The 27,023-nt window shown below is 33.3% G+C and overlaps 1 protein-coding gene, 1 long non-coding RNA gene and 1 pseudogene across 2 annotated transcripts; 2 read left to right on the top strand and 1 right to left on the bottom strand.

Annotated features, from left to right (window-relative positions):
• Window positions 1–615: 615 nt before the first annotated feature.
• LOC140043697 (uncharacterized) lies at window positions 616–1,770 on the top strand. The gene is made up of 3 exons (XR_011844357.1): window positions 616–836; window positions 1,191–1,310; window positions 1,506–1,770. It is a non-coding gene; the product is annotated as an uncharacterized lncRNA (long non-coding RNA).
• A 1,428-nt stretch (window positions 1,771–3,198) lies between these two features.
• On the bottom strand, window positions 3,199–9,351 carry LOC140043281 (2-oxoglutarate and iron-dependent oxygenase domain-containing protein 2-like). The gene is given in 4 exon segments (XM_072087781.1): window positions 3,199–3,724; window positions 7,265–7,328; window positions 8,642–8,830; window positions 9,154–9,351. Coding segments are annotated over 4 exon segments (711 nt in total). The 3' UTR covers window positions 3,199–3,464.
• Window positions 9,352–13,634: 4,283 nt separating this feature from the next.
• LOC140043280 (unconventional myosin-XIX-like) lies at window positions 13,635–26,505 on the top strand (annotated as a pseudogene).
• The last annotated feature ends 518 nt before the right edge of the window (window positions 26,506–27,023 follow it).

The following is a 27,023-nucleotide window of genomic DNA, read 5'->3' as shown; positions in this document are numbered from 1 at the left end:
TAAGAAAACATTTCATTTGTGCCCATTAAAATATTTCATATATATTAATAGTATTTCTAAAATTTTTTCAGGTTGTTCAACCGTTTGCCTGTCCATCTGGTAAAAGTTTACTGAAGAACCAGCCTGAAATTGCTGAGTGGATGAAACGTGTGGAAGACAAATTGAATCCAGTTTACGATGAATTGAATAAACCACTGAAAGCAGTTTGCCAACAATGAACTAAATAGGCCTCTGTAAGAGATGGCCGTTTATGTTCTTTCTATCATTTTCCAACAACTAAAGCAGTTTCTTTTATTGTTGTTTATTAAACATTTCCAACAATATGTTACAATTAGTTCTTTTTTTCGTTTTAATAAAACATTTTTCCAACAATTTTACAATCAGTTCTTTATTTTCGTTTGTTTATTAAAACATTTTCCACCAACAATATATTAAATACTTTTTACAAATTATTCAACAATTAAAGATGTATTGTCCCCCAAAAAATGAAAAATAAAGATGAAAAAAATCAAATTTTGAATAGACCGTTTTGTAGTTAACATAAAGTTATTCACTTCCACCGAAAAAAAATCCGAAAAAAATATTGATTTCGCTTATAATAAAATCAAAATAAGTTTACCATTTTTTCGAACTCATCGGCTCAGAAATTAGGCCGGTAGAGCTAACTCATACATATGCATGATATGTTAATGAGCATCCACACAGCAGAGATCTGATCTAACAATGGACGATGCACGTTGTATGTACAACAACACCACCAGAGATCGACGCGACTCGACTGTGGGTTTCCCTGGCCTGATCGTATAAATATGTAAAGCTGAGCTGTTAATTTGTCGGTAGGTAGGCCTAGACGGTTATTTTAAATATAATAATATATATAACGCAATAATAACATGAAGGTAAATTAATTAACTTAGCCTGGGATTTTTTCCGTTTAGGGCTAGGGCCTAGGCCTAGAATAATTAATACATGCTGGTAGGCTAGTAGCAAGCAGACTGTGACAATCGGGTCCCTACAGAAGATGCCCAGCTAGGCCCTATACATTGTACTCTTCATAGACTGGCCTAGGCTATATGCCATCAATCTTAGCTACATTCCGAAAATACAGCCAGCTTGCTGTACCATATATATTTACAGTTGAAGCTCGTTTAACTAATTTTTATGATAAAAATAAAACAAACATTTTTCAGAGAAAATGGTTGCAATACAAGCCTGAAATTGAGAACCTTCCAGCAGCACTGTACAAGTAGACATAGGGGAAAAGCCAGCTTAGCCATTTTACAACACAAACAAATGTTCTCTGTACTGTAGTAAGTCAAATATTTATTTTCTCTTTTTATAAGTTATAACATTATAAGTAATGTGTTTTAATTACCATAAAAAGGTAGTACAGTATACTTATTTGACTATGTCAAAGTAAGCAATTTCACTAGCCCAATTTTGAACTAAATATGCATGATCTATTTTTTCCAGATTTTCATACTTTGCTTTTACTTTTTTTAAAGACGTTGAGCTGATGAAGACTGGAACAGAGGTCACCCAAAGACAACAATGATAGACTCGGTATTGGAATATGATTGGATATTGCAGGAAAAATATTTCTGACTCTCCTGCTGCATTCGGCCAATATGTTCTTGTCCAGCTTGTAAAATATTGTATAATTTTTTTTGTATTATATGTACAGTATATTATTTTGTAAACATAACATTCAATAAATAAAAAAAAACTACTACAGTACAACAGTACACAGGATAAATTCTTAAAATTTACTTACACTTCATAATTTTACTGTAAATATTACAGTGCAAAAGGAGTTAATAAAATATATACAGTATATACAGTATATCTTATTGAATTCCTGTATTGTTTTTTGTGTCAATTTGTCTACTAATTATCAATGTGTTGATTGTGGCAGCAGTAATTACGACAGCTATAGTCTTCTAAGATCGCTCACATCCATTACAAAGTGTCATTTTAATAGTAAGAAACGTTTCAATAAATTGTGAATGTTGCCACTGTACGATACATTTTATGTTTCTCACTACTTGCTCTTATTGTTCAATCAATCAACCTAAAAAAAAAGAAATTTGTGTCAAAATATCTGCATAAAATGTTTATTTGCGGAATGTTAATTTGAACCTATTGCATTTGATACAGAAAATATTTTTAAAATATTGCATCAGTAAAACATCCAAAACAAAACAATATTTAGATTTTCTTTTTTTTTTAATTTTCACTGCCGAATAGATAGTTGAAATCTTTAAACATTAAACCAATTCATCATGATTAAAACAAAAATACATCCCTTCTGGTGGTGGTCTACTGTAGACCTAGCTAGCAGTGTACTGCCTAGGCCTACTACACTCTACTTCTAGAGACAGAAGTAGGCAGCAGTTAGGCTGTCAGTGCAGGGAGTAACAACTCCCTGGTCAGTGCTAGTAGTAGTAGTAGACTAGTAGTACAGTAGCAGCAAATTTGGGCCTAGGCCTAGCTAGGCCTCTCCTGTTAGCGAAACAAAAACTCACCTAAATGAAAAAGATTCAACATCAAAGTTACCAACTGTAATTCTAACTTAGCATTCTGCTAGCTATAGTTTTCGTGTTTTCTTCAAGATTCGTCTCGCATCATCACTACTCGACTCTCTCGCACGCATGCATTGCTATCGTTGTTGGCTGTTGATTTGGAAAGCATCATCATCCACACGATGTATCCATACAATATGAATATTTATGAGCAAACTCAGGTCAAGGGTTAAATTAAACCGGAACACATTTGTCTTCCAGACAAATAGCTTCCGGTTGGTTAATTTTTGCATTAAATTGCGATTTTCCCGTGTACAAAATTATTTTTTTCAATCCAAATTGAGGTCAAAGTGAATAATTTTTATGTGCAATTAAAATGGCCTATTCAACAAAAATATTGAAAAAAAAAATTTTTTCAGGGGGACAATACATCTTTAAGCTTATTTTTACGGGGTTCTTGCACAAGTGCCACTAGTTTGGCACCAGCTTCAACTTCATACCCGTCAGTGTAAATCTCTTAAGCAATTCAATTCACCTCTAAAATCTCACCTTTTCAATAATTCTTGTTGGTCTTTTAGTGCTGTGAGACATCAGTAAATAGCGCTTTATAAAAGTTTATTATTATTTTTATTATATAATATATATTTATACTATACTAATGTATATATAGTACTATAATAGTTCCCTTTGATGGAGACTATGTTTTCATATCTTCTTATAAACTTCCCATAAACTCTATCTTCTCCTAAACCTCACAGCCGACACACTTTTTCAAACAAAAAAAGGATTTCAAACCAATGTCTCTGCTACATCACAGGCTCAACCATTCTTGACATCTTTACATGTCACATAGTTAGGTCGCAGAGAGGTCATAAATACACATGTCCATCGGAAGAATCTTGTAAATATATTATTTGAGTTGTAAAATTGTTGACATATGCATTATAAAGTACAACAAACATCGACAGTTGTATTTTCTGGTTGAGTGAATCCATCTCCGAATCCAACAGTCTTAATAAGTTGAGGTTTATTATCACACATTGGACACAATTTATTCCTTATTTTGGAAGATCGCATCCAAATAACTAGACATGTAACTCGTCACTTTGACGAGTTTGGTTATCCGCCGCGCAAGTGGTGAAACATTAACATTAAGGGGATAGGTTGACGACAAAAGGAAGTGTTCACGTTGGTATTATGACCTGAACTGAAGAATATGATATGTTGTTATTGCTGAATTTTATTATTTAAATTCATATATAGTATACACAGTATAATCTGTATCCATATCACATACAGTGTAGAATAGGTGAAATTACGGGACCCGCTATTTATTGCAATTTTTAACATGTTGACGGTTTTAAAATGAAACGCGAAGGTAGCAATTCCGAAAGGAAATTATCTCAGCAACAACGTATTAGCGTGTAGAAGAAATTTGAATACGTGAAATATTGATGCGCGCTCTTTTAAATGTAATGAATTATGACGCAAAAGATGAAAATACGACCTTTTTTATTTAACTGGCCATATGATGACGTCACAACATCCGATTGGCAACATTTTTACATAATTTCGTATCTACAATCCAATAGCTTCCAGAAAAAGTTTTAATCGTGATTATCACATTTTATTCTTACGAGCTATAACAGATTAAAATTTACTGTAAAGATGAAATTGATGCCACACGTGATTTAAATTTTTAGGCATGATGACGTCAAAAAAATTAAAATATTTTTTACTCATGCGAAAGATAGTTGATTGACCCAGACAATATCAAAATCGGGGTGAAAATGGAAAACAGATAAGTGGAGATGCGCTCTATTCAATGTGATGAGCTATGACGAAAGATACAAAAATCCTAAATTTTATATTCGCGTGGCCATACGATGACGTCACAATGTCCGGTTAGCTATATTAATACCTGATCCGATATCTACAACTCATCTACTTCCAGAATATGCCATCCATAAAAAGTTGACCGTCTAGTTTAGAAATTACGACTGTTTAAAAAAAGGCATTTTTTAAACGAATTTTTTAACCTTTTCATAACAAACGCGCGCAAATTGTCCAATTCGACGTGCTCGTATGACGTATCTTTAAGTAGAAATTGTTTAAAATTTGGTAAAATTACTAGAAAAGGCTGGAAAAACATAAATCACGCGAAAAAAATACGTTTTCAATGCTACGTGCGCACCGCACACGTAAAAATGTGCGCACGCGTGGGAATTTTTGACATGCTTAAAACGACATGAAACGCGTAGAAAGTTGATTAGAAATTAATTTTGCGCATTTTGAAATTTTAAATGCGCGTGCGCGCGTAACTTTGTGTAAAACACGGATTTTTTTTTCAACAGAAAGTTAGCGCATGATATAAATTAAACTTTTGCAAAGTTTCAAGTTGAAATGTTATTTGGTTGTCGAGCTATGTTAAATACGACAAAATCGTTAAATCACGCGTAAGTCACGTTGCGCAATTGTAAACGTCATGAAAAGCTTCGCTTGACGACGTTACGTAAATGTTAATATGTTAAGATAGTTACCGAAATGTTATGTTTGCGAGTTTTAGAGAAAAGCGTTACACAAAAATCATACAGAACTAGACATGTAACTCGTCACTTTGACGAGTTTGGTTATCCGCCGCGCAAGTGGTGCAACATTAACATTAAGGGGATAGGTTGAGGACAAAAGGAAGAGGTCACATTGGCATTATGACCTGAACTGAAGAATATGATATGTTGTTATTGCTGAATTTTATCTATATATAAATTCATATATAGTATACACAGTATAATCTGTATCCATATCACATACAGTGTAGAATAGGTAAAATTACGGGACCCGCTAATTATTGCAATTTTTAACATGTTGACAGTTTTAAAATGAAACGCGAAGGTAACAATTCCGAAAGGAAATTATTTCAGCAACAACGTATTAGCGTGTAGAAGAAATTTGAATACGTGAAATATTGATGCGCGCTCTTTTAAATGTAATGAATTATGACGCAAAAGATGAAAATACGACCTTTTTTATTAAACTGGCCATATGATGACGTCACAATTTCCGATTGGCAACATGTTTACATAATTTCGTATCTACAATCCAATAGCTTCCAGAAAAAGTTTTAATCGTGATTATCACATTTTATTCTTACGAGCTATAACAGATTGAAATTTACTGTAAAGATGAAATTGATGCCACACGTGATTTAAATTTTTAGGCATGATGACGTCAAAAAAATTAAAATATTTTTAACTCATGCGAAAGATAGTTGATTGACCTAGACAATATCAAAATCGGGGTAAAAATGGAAAACGGATAAGTGGAGATGCGCTCTATTCAATGTGATGAGCTATGACGAAAGATACAAAAATCCTAAATTTTATATTCGCGTGGCCATACGATGACGTCACAATGTCCGGTTAGCCATATTAATACCTGATCCGACATCTACAACTCATCTACTTCTAGAATATGTCATCCACAAAAATTTGACCGTCTAGTTTAGAAATTACGACTGTTTAAAAAAAGGCATATTTTAAACGAATTTTTTAACCTTTTCATAAAAAACGCGCGCAAATTGTCCAATTCGACGTGCTGGTATGACGTATCTTTAAGTCGAAATTGTTTAAAATTTGGTAAAATTACTAGAAAAGGCTGGAAAAACATAAATCACGCGAAAAAACTACGTTTTCAATGCTACGTGCGCACCGCACACGTAAAAATGTGCGCACGCGTGGGAATTTTTGACATGCTTAAAACGACATGAAACGCGTAGAAAGTTGATTAGAAATTAATTTTGCGCATTTCGAAATTTTAAATGCGCGTGCGCGCGTAACTTTGTGTAAAACACGGAATTTTTTTTCAACAGAAAGTTAGCGCATGATATAAATTAAACTTTTGCAAAGTTTCAAGTTGAAATGTTATTTGGTTGTCGAGCTATGTTAAATACGACAAAATCGTTAAATCGCGCGTAAGTCACGTTGCGCAATTGTAAACGTCATGAAAAGCTTCGCTTGACGACGTTACGTAAATGTCAATATGTTAAGATAGTTACCGAAATGTTATGTTTGCGAGTTTTAGAGAAAAGCGTTACACAAAAATCATACAGAATGATTTCGTACAATCACAAGAGGTTATCCTGCAACTTCGTTGCGGATAACCAATGATTTCGTACAATCACAAGAGGTTATCCTGCATTGGCTTGTGGCAATATTCAGTACGCTGTGGTTCTTCTATTCCTTGTTGCTGTTAAAAACAACACAAAATTAACAAACCTGGTATGTTGCTATATAAAAGACAACCATGTCACTTGTAGATTCAACAGAGGTATACAAAAGCCAAAATGGAAGCCTAGTGTGCAATATTTTATATGACTAATGTTAGATTGGCTTCAGACTGCCACCAGGAAATGACATTAAGAACACCTTGTCTTGATTCTTTATCATGTGTATGAACAGAAAAGTTCAGGTACTGAAAACAAGCATCTGAGGGTGGTTAAATAGAATATGTACAATATGATTGTCACCAATATAGCTACATTTTTACTTTAAAAAATTGTATTCGGGTCATAATAACAAAATTAATGTATCAGTCATAATAACAAAAAATCATATTGGTCATAAAGTATTACCTAAAATAGAATGTAAACCATTTAATTATGTTATTCAGTGCCAAAATAATACAAATCGTTGCTTTGTTTTTTATAACTGGACATTTTCAGGCATTGTTTATACTTACATGACGCATGCCTCCAAAATACAATGACCCCTCAGTGAAATCACTTGTAAGTGATATATTAAGAGTGACCTCTGCATCTATATATAAATTATGGTTAATTCTGAAATAGGCGAGCACAATGCAAAAACTTCTCTACAAATCTCCGCCTTGGATACCTACCTTATCTATCCGAGATGTACCGCGAAACGTAGATTTGATAACATTAGTGTGCACGCCGACGCTATTGTTCCATATTTATATCTTAGGAAGATATTATAAAGAGTTTTTTAACAACATTTATGATTTCAACATTGGATTTTCCTCTCAATTTCAATTCTTCCCGGTCAAAGTAATTTCCGGGTTTAAGATAAGTTCACCTTAGTTTCAAATATTTTCTCTCTTTTATACACAAGGGAGCAGTTAAAATAATAGATTTGACCCTAAAGGTGACTGGAAACAGGCACTTTCCATCAATCAATACAGTGTTCCTTTGGAAGACGAAAAAAAAATTGGCCATTAATCATAGCCATTTCAGTTTTTTGTTTATTTTAAAACATACCACACGTGTGTGAAGGTGCAGTAGTTAAATAATAGGAATTATACTGCAAATTAATAAAGATCAAATTAAATATACGCCATAAAGAATCAGAATATATTGTGGGGAATAGTATTATAAAATTACATAGGGAGATTTGATAAGACATTTTTCGAGTGAAATCCCGATAGCTGAGTTTTATTGAGTAAGCTTGCAGGAATAACTGTAGGCTATCTTCCTGTGTCCCGTTAGGACCGAGATGTCTGCCCATGTTGCAAGCCGTAATGTCTTCTTTCTTGGGCCCACTCTGTCACGGCAGTTAGTTTCAAAAGATGATTAAATTAAATAATGTATTAATAATTATTAGAATGGTATTCATTTGAATAAACGCCAATAAAACATCACTTTGAATAATAACCCCCCCACACAACCCAACTATCTAATAAACGTCCATTCACATATTTATAATAACACAATTATACTATTTGTAGTAGAATTCACCGCACTGTTATCTGCAATTTACCAAGCATTTGTTATTCTTTTTTACCACTTTTCATATCTATGAGAGGATTTCATTTGATTATAAATGTTACCATATTATTAGAACTAAAAAATTGAACATATATCCCTCGAATAAGCACCTCCCTCAAATGACCTCCGCCTCCCCAAAGGGCCCTACCAAACAATAAAAACTATACTTTAAAATGTTATTAATCATCTAAAACACTGTGAAACAAAGTAGTTTAGTTTTACGAATGTCAAGCATTTTCAATAATGGTAACCGACAGAAAATGTATAAGGAGAACATTATCATTCCGAGAACCATCGTCTACACTTCCTAGAGGGGGAGCGAGCGAAGCGAGCTCACCCTCTAGTTATCATAATGATAGTTAAGATCCAAATCTTCTCCAATCTTGTACTTTACAACAAAAGCTTTGTGAGAGTCTAACAAGTCTCCACCACAGTCTGGATACAAGAGCCTAGCGAGTGGAGTTATGTAATTCTGACGTAAAGGTGTGATGAAGTAGTCATCAAATCCCAATTCATTCATTAATACCTACAACAAAATACATTTTGAAAATTTTAAGCAGCTCTATGTTTTAATAATAATAGTGCCTTTTATTTTATTTTTATTTATTTTCAATCCTTCTACATAACAAAGAAATCAAATACATTTTTTAAAAACAAAATCAATATCAAGAAGTGATAAAATACAGTAAAAATCACCATGCTTGGTCAATTGTAGATCATGGAAGTCATGTCATGTTTATGAGGGGCATTTATACCTAATGATGTTGTATGGGGTAGGGGAGTTAATATTTGAGGTGGGGTTTTTGAGTAGTTTATGCAAAGCAGGGCATTTACGGTAGCCACACTTACACCATAATTGTTCATTGTATTTGGTCTTCCTTTTGGTAAATCTGTGTTTTCAAAATGTTCTATTTCTTCTTTAAATGAATTACAAAACTCTTCAGTAAATATTGGAAAAGAGTAAATACGCTCTCCTACATAAAAAAAACAGTTAAATGTGAAACATGAAACGTAATTACAGTAAATATGCAAGTTTTTGAATGCCATTTTGAGTTATAGAACATCCATTGTTCACAAAATAACAATGCAAAAACATGTAATTTTACCATTTTTTGTGTGCTTAACTTTTCCTTTAATGTGTTTGAAATATGCCTTTTCGTCAAATAGTTTTAATCATATAGGAAAGCCTGCTCTACTAGTGTATAGCTTTGATTTTTATCTTTTTCGATTACTGTTCCATGGCAGAATGAGCTTCACAATGTACAGTTATTTAAGTTAGAATCCTTTACTAATTTTTTTTATAGAATTTGATTACAATAGGTCATCATTCCGATTTTATTAGTTTGACTCTTGCACAGTTGCTGTCTAATCGTTGTTGTGTAATATCATTTCGAACCATATTAAAATCATAAAGAGATTCATATTCCTTAACATGTGGCTGTGCATGGAAGTCTGGTCTACAACTCGGCCCCGGGCCTGAAAGTGTTGGTGAATTCATAATTACTAGAGGGTGAGCTCGCTTCGCTCGCTCCCCCTCTAGGAAGTGTAGACGATGGTTCTCGGAATGATAATGTTCTCCTTATACATTTTCTGTCGGTTACCATTATTGAAAATGCTGGACATTCGTAAAACTAAACTATTTTGTTTCACAGTGTTTTAGATGATTAATAACATTTTAAAGTATAGTTTTTATTGTTTGGTAGGGCCCTTTGGGGAGGCGGAGGTCATTTGAGGGAGGTGCTTATTCGAGGGATATAATATGTTAAATTTTTTAGTTTTAATAATATGGTAACATTTATAATCAAATGAAATCCTCTCATAGATATGAAAAGTGGTAAAAAAGAATAACAAATGCTTGGTAAATTGCAGATAACAGTGCGGTGAATTCTACTACAAATAGTATAATTGTGTTATTATAAATATGTGGATGGACGTTTATTAGATAGTTGGGTTGTGGGGTGGTTATTATTCAAAGTGATGTTTTATTGGAGAGGCGTTTATTCAAATGAATACCATCCTAATAATTATTAATACATTATTTAATTTAATCATCTTTTGAAACTAACTGCCGTGACAGAGTGGGCCCAAGAAAGAAGACATTACGGCTTGCAACATGGGCAGACATCTCGGTCCTAACGGGACACAGGAAGATAGCCTACAGTTATTCCTGCAAGCTTACTCAATAAAACTCAGCTATCGGGATTTCACTCGAAAAATGTCTTATCAAATCTCCCTATGTAATTTTATAATACTATACTACAATATATTCTGATTCTTTATGGCGTATATTTAATTTGATCTTTATTAATTTGCAGTATAATTCCTATTATTTAACTACTGTACCTTCACACACGTGTGGTATGTTTTAAAATAAACAAAAAACTGAAATGGCTATGATTAATGGCCAATTTTTTTTTCGTCTTCCAAAGGGACACTGTATTGATTGATGGAAAGTGCCTGTTTCCAGTCACCTTTAGAGTCAAATCTATTATTTTAACTGCTCCCTTGTGTATGACAGTGCTCCTGCTTATTTATCTGACCTTGTGGATCGTTACGAATCATCCCGCAGAGGCCTACGATCATTGTCACAAAACCTTCTTCAAGAGCGTAGAGCGAAAAATCAGTGGGGTCAGAGATCTTTTTACGTTGCGGCCGCAAGTGTATGGAACAGCTTACCAGCAACAGTTAAATGCTCAACTAGTCTAAACAGTTTCAAGACCAACCTAAAGACGTCGCTATTCGCTGATGTTCTCGCACGTTGTTAATGCACAAAGCGCCATGAGCGCCACATGGGTGGAGGATACCGGCGCTATATAAGTTTTCATTTATTATTATTATTATTATTATTATTAAAAGAGAGAAAATATTTGAAACTAAGGTGAACTTATCTTAAACCCGGAAATTACTTTGACCGGGAAGAATTGAAATTGAGAGGAAAATCCAATGTTGAAATCATAAATGTTGTTAAAAAACTCTTTATAATATTCTTCCTAAGATATAAATATGGAATAATAGCGTCGGCGTGCACACTAATGTTATCAAATCTACGTTTCGCGGTACATCTCGGATAGATAAGGTAGGTATCCAAGGCGGAGATTTGTAGAGAAGTTTTTGCATTGTGCTCGCCTATGTCAGAATTAACCATAATTTATATATAGATACTTAATATTATATATATAAACACAACGGGCATAGAAATAAATTCCAAACCGCCCGGTGATACACTGAAAATTATTTAATTAATTTTTGAAACGATAAAGATGAGGAAATCTGGGAGTGTTGAAACATTTCAATATTCATTTAAAAAAGTACATTAATTATGGTATTGATCAGTGCCTATAGAGGCGTAAAAACCCTCGGTCAATATCATGTAAAATGCACTGTGGAAGGGTCATTATTAAGACTGCAAAATTGGGCTTATCAACAAATAAATACTTTCGTTCAAAATGTAAAATCAAGGCTGAAAAATTGGGCTTATCAACAACAAAATATTTTATTATTAGACGCGATAACATCAAGGATAATCAGTATAATTATTAATATAGCCACTGTTACTAGTTTTATTCTACATGCTAAAGTAAATAAAAATCCACTAGAAAACAAGCAAGTCTGAATGTTATGCTTATTAGCCATGTTATGTTTGTTACTGTAGGCCTATGATTGTTTGCAATGTCCACATATTATTTCCGTGGGCATATCCATAGTGTATCACTCACAAAAAAGACGTGTGAGGTTCTTTCTTTAGATTTTGAAGAATGATTTGTGTTACAAGAGTCAAATGCTCAAGATATCGGCTAACGCCATGGGACCCTTGGCTTATCAATGAATAATAAATACAGTACTACTTTCGTTCAATTGAAATCGGAATCTGACCGTTTCATTAAATTGGGTGTGATTAGGCCTAAACATATAATAATTTATTAAAAAGGTACAATAAAAACAAATGCATCAGAGGCGTAAAGAACCCACGGTCAATATCATGTAAAATGTATATGGTATAAGCACTGTGGAAGGGGTCATTATTATTAAACTGGAAAATTCGGCTTATCAACAAATAAATACTTTCGTTTAAAATGTAAAATAAGACTGCAAAATTGGGCTTATCAACAAATAAATACTTTCGTTCAAAATGTAAAATAAGACTGCACAGTTGGGCTTATCAACAAATAAAATACTTTTTTTCAAAATGTAAAATTAAGACTAGAAAATTGGGCTTATAAACAAATAAATACCTTTTTTCAAAATGTAAAATTAAGACTGGAAAATTGGGCTTATAAACAAATAAATACTTCCGTTCAAAATGTAAGAAAACATTTTTTAAATATAATCCTTAAGCTCTGTCTATACTATCAAACTAAATAAAATATGATGTGCCCATATTATATAGACATGACGATGTCATATCACTACGATAATCGGGCATATCACTACCATATTTGGGCACATCACATTTTTTTTGTTAAACTAGTTGGGACAGTGTAGACACAGAACTATGTGATCGAAACATAAGTCGGAATTGGACTGACGCGATTGATTTAATTGGGTATTTTTATTAATGTAATGATTCATTAAAAACTATAATACCGATACGCGTTTGGTATTGATCAATGGTGCAAAAAACCCTGAGAAATAATGTTATAACGCGATTTGGTGATAGCTTAGCAATAATACAACCCATATACTATTATTATAAATACCTATTACAAATCCATTCATATAACTTTTCATCGCGAACCGAAAATGTATAAATGTTATTCTACAGACAGTAATTATATATTCAAAAGCCATATTATTATTAGGCCTATTATCAATACCTAAATGCGATAGTAATAACCATATACATTATTCCCAATACAAATTTGTGCGTTTAATTCTAGAAAGAAACGACTGTGCTGACAGGCCAATGACATAAATCACAAGTAAAGTCCCAATTGTTCACTTGCGTTTTGATTGGCCGACCTATTATACTAGATTAATGAAGACTGTTCTAAAGGGTCGTTCACACCTGTTCCGGCACGGTTCCGGTCCGGCGAATCGAACATCAATGTTTCGTTTTCACGCGGCTATGCGCCAATCAATATGTGCGTAGCCGCGTGAAAACGAAACATTGACGTTCGATTGGATTTTCCGAAGCCGGACCGGAACCGTGCCGGAACAGGTGTGAAAGACCCTTTACAACTGTCCAGTCAAAAAGTTACGCGGCGTTTTTTGTAAGAAATATTTCTTGTTTATTAGATACTTTATTATAGGTGGCGCGCGGCGGCCGGTGTTTTTGAAAAAAAAAAGGAACTGTTGGTTTTGGGGAAGTGAGAGGAGGCGCGCCTATCAAAATGACAACTATTTTGATGGAAAAAAGCAATAATTACATTCCAGTAGGCAAAAAAGTAAGTTACTAAATTAATGCAATTACTAGGCGGCGCCTAGCTAGGCTAGGTACAGGCAATTATGTAGGATAATGCAGGTCAGGTGCAATAAATCTAGGCCTAGTTAGGCTAGGCCTAGGCCTAGCTAGGCCTATATACTACTATAGCCTGGCCCTAGAGTAGCCTCTAGGCCTAGCTAGGCTAGGTAGGTAGGCCTGGGTAGGGTATTATTGGGTGCAGGTCAAGTCGGCCCCAACCGTCTCGGCCAAAGTCAAGTTGGCCCCACGTCAAGTCAAGTCGGCCCCAAGTCAAGTCGGCCCCAAGTCAACTCGGCCTCAAGTCAACTCGGCCTCAATCAAGTCAACTCGGCCTCAAGTCAACTCGGCCTCACGTCAACTCGGCCAACAACTAATCGGTCAACTCGGCCACAATAAAATATGGAACGCAAAAAGTACTTAATGTTATTATGATTTATATTACTAGGCTTAGTTAGGCCTATCCACTCTAAAAAATGAAGAAATAAAAAATATAATATAATTAAATAATATCATATAAAAAAATGAACTCATTGCCGATATGAATAGAAGTACCCGCGTGTTACAAAAACATGTGCAGGTAGGCCTATTGCATTTAGTAAATCGAAGACGGAGGCCTACGTTTCATCACATTTGGCCATAGAAAAAATGATCGTACATCGTTTTTGTCCATGCTTTGCGTTTTTAAAAAAGGGGAATCCCCCGGTCAGCGAAAACACATAGCAGTTGTAGATATCGAAAAAGCTGCCAAACGCGCAGGGAGGCGCAGCTACGAATTGTTTTCAATTGTGCAATTTGAAATTTTATTAAACGTAAATAAAGGAAAGTTGGTGAAATCATTCCTATTTTTTTTCCTAAATATATTATTGTCTAAATATTAATATTAATTAAAAGTCAGAATTATTCATAGTTAAAAAATTTTGAAGAAATATTATTTTATCAATCCCCTTCATTTGCACTTTTTGCGTTCCATACTTTAATGAGGCCGAGTTGACCGATTATTTTTTGGCCGAGTTGACGTGAGGCCGAGTTGACTTGAGGCCGAGTTGACTTGGGGCCGACTTGACTTGGGGCCGACTTGACTTGGGGCCGACTTGACTTGGGGCCGACTTGACTTGGGACCGACTTGACTTGGGACCGACTTGACTTTGGCCGAGACGGTTTAGGGCCAACTTGGATCAAAATCGTATTATTACTATATTAGGCCTAACCTAAGTCTAGGCCGGTTATCACAGTAAATTGTTTTTATTTGCTGCCCGATCATCTTGGGCCCAGAAAACGTGGTCCCGATCGTCTCATGCGTTGGCCCGATCGTCTCATGTGTTAGGAACCAGTTTGGTCTCTATCGTCTCATTTGCTGGGCCCGATCGTATTAGCGCAGGGCCCAATGCGGTAGTTTTATGTTTGATATAATGGTAAAATCGACGTTTTATTTTGGTTCCGATAAAATCGGGTGTTCGGTAAGGAGCGTTGCTGATTGCTGGTTCTGGTCAATATTTGTTTGGTACTATAAGGGATGAATGTTTATTTAGGCCTAAGCTTTTTGGGCTATCCTGCAAAATCTTTTATAATTGTATTATTTGTAATGTCAGTAATTTATGTTATCACTTTTCTTTTGTATGTATTTTTTATGATGATTTTCTAATCAATTCAAATCAAATCAGACCGACTACACTTTTCTGCTAACCATTTAAATTCCTAGCTAGGCTAGGTCACAAGTGGTTATGTTCATAAAAATTTGTTTGTAAAAATTTTGCATTTCGCTATTTTTTTCAGATTATTACTAAATCTAGGCCTAGATGCTTTCCACCCCAAGTTAAAAAGAAACCAGCATGTCGTTTTAAAAAGGTAAAGGAAAATGCTGTTGCTCTGTCATGCATAGTAGGCCTACTTTTAGTAGACCTGAAGTGAACATTCTGACACTTGTCACAGTTATTCATTAGGGTATTAAAACATGGAATGAAATGGTTGCCCACACATTGGCTGGTTAATTTACTAATTCCATCTGTCTAGCCCTTCTTTAAGTCAGTAGATTGTTTAAAAATAATACGTACATGTGCAACGTTTCAACTTGTTTTTAATAAGTCTTCATCTGGCAACTGACTAGATGTTAGTAGTTGCTAGGAGTACTGTAGCTTTGCTAGTTGTAGATTAGTGCCCCCTAAAAAGGCAAAGAAATTCGGAAAATCACAGACTAAGGTTACAAATAGTCATTGCCTGACTTGTTAAAAACAAGTTGAAACGTCGCACATGTACGTATTCATGAATGGTTTTAACATAAAGAATTATATACAGAATAATTACTATTAGATCCTTCAAAATGAAACACATCCTCTTTTCAATACATATTAATTAGTCCTCAAATCTCCAAATGAATTCTTCAGAAAGACATGTACTGAGCGCTACAGAAAATAATTTATTCTGAAAGCTGTTAGACTTTACAAAAATTACTCTTTAGCAATAATTTGTATACATGTGTATTTTAAATGTTTGTTTTAAATGTTTGTTTACATTTGTGAGTCTGCCACAACCAAAAGAATCAGATTGTGGATAATAAAAGTTGATTGAATTGAATAATGAACTGTTTACTGTACTTTCAGGGGTTAATGGTGTGGATACATGATGAAAAAGAGGTTTGGGTTTTCGAGCATGTGTCAATTCATGTTTTACTGATGGCAAGATTACAGTCACTAAATCTAATGGCCAGGTAAGAGGTTTGGGTTCCAGTGTGTGTTGATTCATGTTTTAGTGATGGCAAGATTATAGTCACTAAATCTAATGGCCAGGTAAGAGGTTTGGGTTCCAGCGTGTGTTAATTCATGTTTTAGTGATGGCAAGTTTATAGTCACTAAATATAATGGCCAGGTAAGAGGTTTGGGTTCCAGTGTGTGTTGATTCATGTTTTAGTGATGGCAAGATTATAGTCACTAAATCTAATGGCCAGGTAAGAGGTTTGGGTTCCAGCGTGTGTTAATTCATGTTTTAGTGATGGCAAGATTATAGACACAAAATATAATTGTGAGGTAAGGAGGGGAGGGCAGCATACCATCTATGTCAACAACCCAACCTTGCTACTAAGTATTCTATATAATGTATTTTAAATATTGCTTGTAACTTCATTGTCTAGGAGGTTGTGATACGTGGTCATGCTGGCTATCCAGTGCTGTGTACTCAAACAGATTGGATCAATACAGATGATCTTGTTTTGCTTAATCCTCTCTCAGAACCTGCTGGTAAGTGAATTAATAGTAGACACATGTTTCAATGGTTGTTAGTACTATACAGGTCTTCCTCCTATTAAAGATCCCTTTAATTAAAAGCTCAATCTAATTTAAAGCCAGATGATCACCTATTTTTACCATTAGCTGCTGCCTCCCTCTAACTAATTAGAGATCAAAGACCACAATTTGGATGAATCCAACATTTTCCTTCAAATTTTTCCAAATTAAATACTCACTTTAAAATAAAATTGATAGTTCAGTAATACATTTTTAGAGTAGAACAGCGAATAATTTGAAGAAAATTTGACAAAATATTGGCAACACACTTGAGCAGTACTTAGCTGGTAGATACCACACTTAGACTGGCAACACACTTGTTACTTCTAATGTTTTCTGTTCATAGTGCTGAACTGTTTATGTGAGCGGTACTTAGCTGGTAGATACCACACTCAGACTGGCAACACACTTGTTACTTAACAAAATGTTGTCTGTTCATAGTGCTGAACTGTTTACATGAGCGGTACTTAGCTGGTAGATACCACACTCAGACTGGCAACACACTTGTTACTTCTAATGTTTTCTGTTCATAGTGCTGAACTGTTTACATGAGCGGTACTTAGCTGGTAGATACCACACTCAAACTGGCAACACACTTGTTACTTAACCTAAGTTTTTCTGTTGATAGTGCTGAACTGTTTACGTGAGCGCTACTTAGCTGGTAGATACCACACTCAGACTGGCAACACCCTTGTTACTTTAAATCCTTTCAAAGAAACTGGACATTTTGATGTTCATATGATTCATCGTTACCATAGTGATCAAAAGGTAAACAATGATTCGCTAGTATACTATTGATTTTTAGGAAAATTTATATGTTGGTGACATCACTATTAAAATCTTGACTTCACTTTATCTTCAATATTGGGCAAAAATATTAATATGTCCTCAGTTGCACTTAGAAGTGAGAACTTAGAGATGTATGCTGAGCTTCCCTGAAAAGATAATTGTTTTGCTGAATATGCCATTTTATGTCACATAATACTGTAGTTATTCACTTTTTGACCAAAAATTGGAAAAAAAAAACATTATTTACCTGAAAAACTGTAATTTTTTAACAGTCACATTTTCTGTCAGAAAATGGGCTTTTAGTTAAATTTAACCATTCATTTTGTCTTTTTTTTAAAGTAAACCACTATATTTGTGTGTTTTTTATTTCTTTAAAATTAATAACTTTATTAAAACAGCAAAATGGCTTGATTTTATTAATCCTCATTTTCATGTTTTTTGGGGAATATACATCTTTATTTTATATTATATATATCTTTATTTTATATTATATATTTTATCAGGCAAACCCACCACATGTATTTAGAGTTGCAGAAATAGCATTGTGTAATCTTACTAGAAGACTAGACAAGATTAATCAGTCAATAATTGTCAGCGGGGAAAGTGGTTCTGGAAAGGTAATTCAACAATTTCAGTTAATTACGTTTCTTTTCACCAATGTAATCACAGTCAATTTTTTACAAAACCACTTCTTTATTTTGAAATATTAGTGAGGCCCAAAATTGAATAAAAATAGAGAGGCTAAAAGCATGGACAAGTAATAGAGAGTGCTATAATTTGTTTTTACTGTTTCAAAGGACACTGTTACAAAATCAGCATTTATTGAATGTCACTAAATGCTTGCCAGACGTGCAAAGAGGGAATGTTGGCAACCCATTTTCACAAAGGCAGTTTAGTCAATATTTTTTGTTATCTGTTATTTATTACTGTTTTATTACAGACATGGAATGCAAGATGTTTACTAAAATATCTGACAACGGTGGCAGTATGTAACCCTGGGTATGAAAATTAAACACATTTAATTTAATATCATTAAACACTCTCATGTATGTAAAATTACAGTTTTTATTTCATCATAATTATAGATTTGTCTCTGTTTTGTTACTTATTTGTTATAACTTGTTGTCTTTTTTGTTCTTAGTGGTTTTACACCATCACCAGCAGATTGCATTGAACGTAGAATATTAGACTCAAATCCTATTCTTGAAGCATTTGGTAATTATTACGTTTATCTTTTAATAAAGTACAGTAAGATACACATGTCATTCTCAAATGTAAAAACATCTATGTACTGTTATGGTCCTAAGAAAGGTCGCTAGAAGTTGGACCTTTATTTTTGTTAAATATACAAAATCAGCATTTTCAAATCATATCAATATATCAAATTTTCTATATTCATCATCATTATCATCAACAGATAAAGAAAAAAAATAGAATAAGAACAGTCGATAAAGAGATGAGAACCAAATAAAAATGAGCATAATGATAGTGTACCATTAAAATTACAAGAAAACCAGGGAAGAGTTAAATTAAATTGTAATTTAACTCTTCCCTGAGAAAACTGAAATATAAAAGTCAATAAGTATCATACTGATTTAAAAATAAATAAATAAAGCTACACCTAACCTAAAATTGATTAACGCTTTATGTAAAATGAAATTTAAAATGATAATTTAAAGCAGTTTGTGTACTGATTTTACATTTTGTAATTCTAGCATATCTTTAACCTTCAGTCATGGTGCCAAAATCCTTTAAACTCCTATTATATAGGCTAAAACTGTTGATCAGCAGTGGCCAACTTACAGTATGTTCTAAATATGAATTTGGTGAGATTTTATGCTCAAATTAAATTTTTGGCAGATTTGGTATCATTAAGACTAGTAGAATTAATTGCAATTGATGGCAATATTTGATGGCCTGCACCAGTATATATATATATACAGTAATATTAATCTTTTGCCACCCAGTACCCTACAACTCCATCTCTGTTAGACAACTATTATTTCATTTTCTTAGGCAATGCTAGCACAACCAGGAATCACAATAGTAGCCGCTTTGGAAAGTACATTCAGCTACAATTCAGTCGGTAAGTTTCATACATTATTTTTATTTATCAATGTTCAACCAACATACTGTATACAGGCCATGCATTTTGAGTTTCTACATATGCCATTTTGTGTGTCATAGCAGGCAAGAATGAAATTACACACAAGAGCAATTCTTATTTTAACTTTACAATTTTTTTTTCAGTGGAAATCATGTTGTTGGTGCTTCTATTCAGACATATCTTCTTGAGAAAACTAGAGTTGTTTATCAATGTGATGGTGCCAGGAATTTTCACATCTTTTACCAAGTTAGTATTAGTTATGTTTCATTTTTGTGTACCTTTAAACCGGATAACCAACTGTTTAACTTAACTGCTGGAAACTGTGATACATTTGCATATTTTCTGCAGGTTAGAGAAAACCCTGCAATATATTTCTGTTGCCATGTTTCTAAAGTGAGTAGGCTAATAGCAAACATATGTCAGGAATTATACCCTTTGGTTGTAATCAGGTTGTTAAAATTCTACTGATATTCACATGGGCTTGTTTTTTTGTTTGTTCTGCGCATTTGTGCTTTGTCCTGGTATTTAACTGACCGCACACCTGTTTGAAAGTATCGGAACGTGACGGTTTTTTTTCACAAACTTGAGGTTGCGCTAATGATAGCACCCCCAACTGTACAATGACAATACTTCTCCCGTGATTTCACAAGGTTCGTGAGTAAATATGAAAACATGTAATAAGTCTGGAGATCAATGTAGGCAGATGTGAAAAGGATCTTTCTGGTACTGATATTAAACATCTTGAAACAAAATTGTCACTTTGTAATATTTTGTAATATAGGGCAAGAAAGCACTCACTCTACTAATTTTATCTAAGCATGAAATATATTATTAGTTTATATTCTCATTATTAGTTTTTTTAATAATAATTATCATTAACATTTCTTCTTTCAAATTATCATAGATGCTGTTTGGCGGAAATGAAAGGGAAATGAGGAACTGGTTACTACCAAATGTATTGAGTTCAGACAACTTAAACTATGTAAAACTAAACCGTTCAGAAGATGCATGTAATCAAAAGGATAAACAAGATTTTGTAGTTACAAAGCAAGCAATGTGTAATGTTGGACTTAGCAGGTCACAGCAACAAGAATTATTTAAAGTAAGAAACTTTTACTTAATTAGTTAATAAGCAATGCGTAATGTTGGACTTAGCAAGTCAAAGCAACAAGAATTATTTAAAGTAAGAAACTTTTACTTAATTAGTTAGTAAGCAATGTCTAATGTTGGACTTAGCCGGTCGCAGCAACAAGAATTATTTAAAGAAACTTTTACTTAATTAGTTAGTAAGCAATGTCTAATGTTGGACTTAGCCGGTCACAGAAACAAGAATTATTTAAAGTAAGAAACTTTTACTTAATTAGAACTGGTTACTTAACAAACATTGTTTTACCAGGGAAGAGTGAATTCACTGGTAAAACATGGTTAAACTTAGTGGTGATATTATTAGTAACTGAACCAAAACAATGTGTTTAGATGCCTTGGTTGAACTAATCCAGCACATTTGGACAGTAAACATCAGTGAACTAACTGAACCAAAGCAATGTGTTTAGATGCCTAGATTGAACTAATCCAGCACATGTGGACAGTAAACATCAGTGAACTAACTGAACCAAAGCAATGTGTTTAGATGCCTTGGTTGAACTAATCCAGCACATGTGGACAGTAAACATCAGTGAACTAACTGAACCAAAGCAATGTGTTTAGATGCCTTGGTTGAACTAATCCAGCACATGTGGACAGTAAACATCAGTGAACTAACTGAACCAAAGCAATGTGTTTAGATGCCTTGGTTGAACTAATTCAGCACATGTGGACAGTAAACATCAGTGAACTAACTGAACCAAAGCAATGTGTTTAGATGCCTTGGTTGAACTAATCCAGCACATGTGGACACTAAACATCAGTGAACTAACTGAACCAAAGCAATGTGTTTAGATGCCTTGGTTGAACTAATCCAGCACATGTGGACAGTAAACATCAGTGAACTTTTACCTAGTTTTTACAATTATGATAGTATATTGATTCAAAACAACTTTTACAAATTTATGGTAATGAAAACCAAATGGTAGTATATAAATAAGTGATAATAGACTTTGATGTTTTTTATACATAAATCTAATAGTAATGTTATAATTCTATTTTTTGAATTATTGAATTGAATTTGAAAATGTGTTTATTTGTAGGTTCTAAGTGGTATACTTCATCTTGGAAATATAGAGTTTATTAGTGATGATGTCACTGGACCATGTGAAATTGATTCTGAAAAACAAGGTAAATGATATAAAGGTTATGCTGTTTAATTATTTTCTGTATTATACCAATAAAACGATTGCATACAGTATTTATAGTTTAGCTTAAAGTAGTTGCAACCTTTAAGATTGCATACAGTATTTATAGTTTAGCTTAAAGTAGTTGCGATCTTTAAGATTGCATACAGTATTTATAGTTTAGCTTAAAGTAGTTGCGATCTTTAAGTTTGCATACAGTATTTATAGTTGAGCTTAAAGTAGTTGCGACCTTTAAGATTGCATACAGTATTTATAGTTTAGCTTAAAGTAGTTGCGACCTTTAAGATTGCATACAGTATTTATAGTTTAGCTTAAAGTAGTTGCGACCTTTAAGATTGCATACAGTATTTATAGTTTAGCTTAAAGTAGTTGCGACCTTTAAGATTGCATACAGTATTTATAGTTTAGCTTAAAGTAGTTGCAACCTTTAAGATTGCATACAGTATTTATAGTTTAGCTTAAAGTAGTTGCGATCTTTAAGTTTGCATACAGTATTTATAGTTTAGCTTAAAGTAGTTGCGACCTTTAAGATTGCATACAGTATTTATAGTTTAGCTTAAAGTAGTTGCAACCTTTAAGTTTTAATAGATTATGTTTATAATAAATTGGCATTTACTTATGATTCAAAATATTCTATCAACAGTATATATATCTTTTTAGTATTTTTTAATTTGTTTTTATTTCTACCATAATATAATATATGAGAAATAACTAAAAACGGACATAAGGAATACCTTAATGTTATGGTAGGTTGGTCACAAAATATCTTAAAAATATTGTTAATAATTATATCATTTTAAAATCTTAAATAATCTTATTAATATTCTTCTCCATCTTCAAAAAATGTTGATAAAATATTTCAGCCTAAGAGAGATTTTCTAATTTACTAATTATTCAATATATCATATTGTTGTACTATTGATGTTGCTTCATCAGGAGTTGACACATCTGTTAATGCTGCTGCACAGTTACTTGGTCTTGATGTTGATGCCTTAACTAGATGTCTTGCATTCCGACAAATCACTGCATCTCACAAGCGTAGAAAGAGTGTCTTTATGAAACCTTGCTTAAAAGATGAATGTCATAAAAGGAGAGATTGTCTTGCAAAGTTACTCTATGCCATGTAGTTTACAAACATTAAAGCTATATTTGTTTGTAGTGAAAGAAACCTATTTACTCTTTTGAAAATGATTCTTGTTGTGCAGTATTTGCCTTTTTACTGACCTGTTATACATTCAAAACAAACCCACAGAAGATGTTGTACAAATCCAATAACTTTTCTTTGCTTCCCCATATGCATGCTGGGCTGCACTGAGGTGGATTGCCCACAACAAATCCTACATACACCTTTAAACATTCGCAAAAATAAAATAAACATACATTACATGCAAACTCTAATATTTAGTCAATTTAATTAATTTTTTTTTCTTGCCTAATCTCTTTTTCTGTCATGGCCTGACTTCTTTCTGTCTAATTTCTTTCTTTGTCATGTAGTTAGTATGTAACAGGAGAAAATGTTTACATGCAAACTTTTTCAACCCCACTTTGGTTTTACCAAAAAAAAACTAGCTTTGAAGACTGTGACTAAATTATGGTTTAACGTTTCAGAGTTTTTGATTGGCTCGTTGGATTCATCAATGGCTGTACCATGGCCAGAAGTTGGCAGTCTTACATTGGTGTACTGGATGTCTACGGATTTGAAAGTTTTTCATTTAACAGTTTGGAGCAATAATGCATAAATTATGCAAATGAGAAGCTTCAGCAACATTTTGTGCACAACTTCCTCAAAGCAGAACAGGTATTCCAACAAACTTATTTTCTATATATAGAGTATGCTAATATACAGTTGGTGCTACGGTGTTTTATTAGAGTGATAATAACAACAGTTCTATTATTTAAAAAAAAATTGAAGAACAATAATATGGCACTTCTTTTAGTTTATATCAAACGAATCTTGTAAAAAAAATATCAAAATACTAGTATAATTATAATATAATATGAAATAATTAAGATAACAATAATAATTAAAGTTTATCATTCACTTTTTTTCTCTAACAGTGATAATGATGAACCTTTATAAACATAATTATACTGCTGATTAAACAGCCATGTTTATATTATTTTAGGATGACTGTCAATCTGAGGGAATTCCATGGAAATTTGAAGACTTTACTGACAATAAAACATGTCTTGATGTTATTGAAGGCAACATCAGTATATTTGCACTTATGACTCAAGTAAGTGTTGCTATTCCACAGCAAAATACAAAAAAATAATTTGTCATAGTTTTTCACCAATTATGGTTGGAAAAGACCTGTATTCTGTTGTTTGTCTTTTTATTGAAAGATAAACTGCTGTAAAACAAGATGTATTGAGAATTTGCCTTTCTCAATCGTAGTACAGTACGTCGTAAAATAATAACTCCTTTGTATTTTGAATTTGACATTTTGAGAAACAGTGGTTTTTACCATACAGGCATAGTTTGTCTTACAAACCATAGTTTGTCTTTCAATAAAAATAAACTGTCGTTTGTAAGAAGATAAACAATGGACTTTTGAGCCTAGTTTACACTAGAAAACCTGGTTCTGATGTACTTTTGCACCTCAAGCTAAACCCCAATTTAAAAATATTCACCTACTGCACATCAGTGATGGTGAGTGACCTTTTGCCCAGTGAGTTAGGTGCAAAAGTACAGTAGCACCACAACCAGTTGCAAACTACAAGTTGCTTAGACTGTCTATCTAAGGATCACAATCATGTTATTATGTCATTTACTTTCTATGAACTAATTGCAAGTTTATCTTGTTTATAGCAATGCAAGTTAAACAGACATTCAGATCCAAGTTCATTTTGTGAGTTTCTTCATGACACCATCAGCAGTGCAAGCTTATCTCGTGCACACATATCAGTGACATCACCAGCTTTTGTTGTGCATCACTATGCAGAGAAAGTTACGTACCAAGTGGATGGTCTAATTGAAAAGAATAAGGTAATATACTTAAAACTGAAAGCCAGTTTTACAGTATATTCACAAAAAAAGGGGGTTAGAAGTTCATAAATAGTTTCTCAAAGCATTACAATTATGGAATAGTGCATCTGCTTCGTTTAAACTTATTTCTCATAATCTTATAACTGAAAATAAATACCACAGGAAAATGTATCAATGGCTGTTTGTAGCTATAGGTAATGCTCTATCACCTATGTAAGAAGAGGATACACCATTTAAGTTGGAAAAGCTTTTGCTTTTGCTAAACTATCTTAGCTCATTTGTTCAAAACTTGTTGTGAGATCAAGGAGGAAGGACCAGACAATTTAATTATCAACTTTAGAATACAACATGTGTATAGGAACAAATTAAAGGTTAGCCTGTCATTAATAAAAACAATGGTCAACAGTCAAATAGTTTATATTTGTTTAATACAATGATATTATATAGCCGAAGGCTAGATGTCAAACTACAAAGTTATCGCAGTTCAAAAGGTGATTCTCCATGGAGAGGGAACCAACAAAATAGCGGCTTTCAATCGACCAATCAGATATGCCCTACGCAGTACGCACTGCTATATGCCTGTGTTGAGCCTATCTGCGTGAGAACAATACACAATGCAGCGTGTTAAGCGTATAACCGTGAACGCATTCTATATAATCCTCAAATACAAAAATGCTAGATTACCTAGAATTTATTCATTCCATTGCGATTTATAAATCTTCACTGTGCTTTGACAAGAATATGTGAATGTATTATATTTGATTATTATTTGTTATGTTAAATAATGTTTTTGAAACATTTACGGCTGCCATCTTTTTTCAGTCTGGAGTACGTGCTCAGCCTTCAGCTTACATACAGTATTACATATCTCTGGTTTTATATCAAAATAAGAATTGGTTCACTAACACAATTCTATTTAGAAAACGACAAGAGTGTTTCAACCTATTTAACCACATATGCTCTCCAATATTACAATTTCATCAAGTTACGAACAATCAATTTACCAACTTGCCCTCCTGCCCTATTACCATAGCTTTTTTTCTGAGCATCCCTATAATATTTACTTCGAATGGAAACCTTATTGCTATTACATTATATTTGCTCATTAGATTTGATGTGCAGTGTACACAGGTGAATGTTCATTTACTAATTAATTTATTGTGTATCATTTGATGTGTTTAGGATGGTATTCCAGCAGAACTTGTAGATTTGCTTAAAATTAGCAGCAAGAAGTTTGTGCAACAATTAGTTGATGCTAATGTTACCAGTTTACAGGTGATTGATCTTTTCATTTGTTTTTAAACACCATAGTAACACTATACTAATGCCATACTAACATCAAACTAACAATGTAGTAACACCATACTAACATCAAACTAACACTGTAGTAACACCATACTAACAATGTAGTAACACCATACTAACAATGTAGTAACACCATACTAACAATGTAGTAACACCATACTAACACTGTAGTAACACCATACTAACACTGTAGTAACACCATACTAACACTGTAGTAACACCATACTAACACTGTAGTAACACCATACTAACAATGTAGTAACACCATACTAACAATGTAGTAACATCATACTAACACTGTAGTAACACCATACTAACACTGTAGTAACACCATACTAACACTGTAGTAACACCATACTAACACTGTAGTAACACCATACTAGCACTGTAGTAACACCATATTAACACCATACTAACACTGTAGTAACACCATACTAACACTGTAGTAACACCATACTAACACCATACTAACACTGTAGTAACACCGTACTAACACTATACCATTGCTTTTAAAGTTCTGTCTTCATCAATGTTACATCATGAAACTTTTAAACAAAGAACA

Source organism: Antedon mediterranea, chromosome 3 (assembly GCF_964355755.1).
Source record: "Antedon mediterranea chromosome 3, ecAntMedi1.1, whole genome shotgun sequence".
In the NCBI taxonomy this organism is placed as follows: Eukaryota; Metazoa; Echinodermata; class Crinoidea; order Comatulida; family Antedonidae; genus Antedon; species Antedon mediterranea.
Note: the sequence above shows the minus strand (reverse complement) of the source record. Positions and strands in the feature narration are given on the sequence as shown.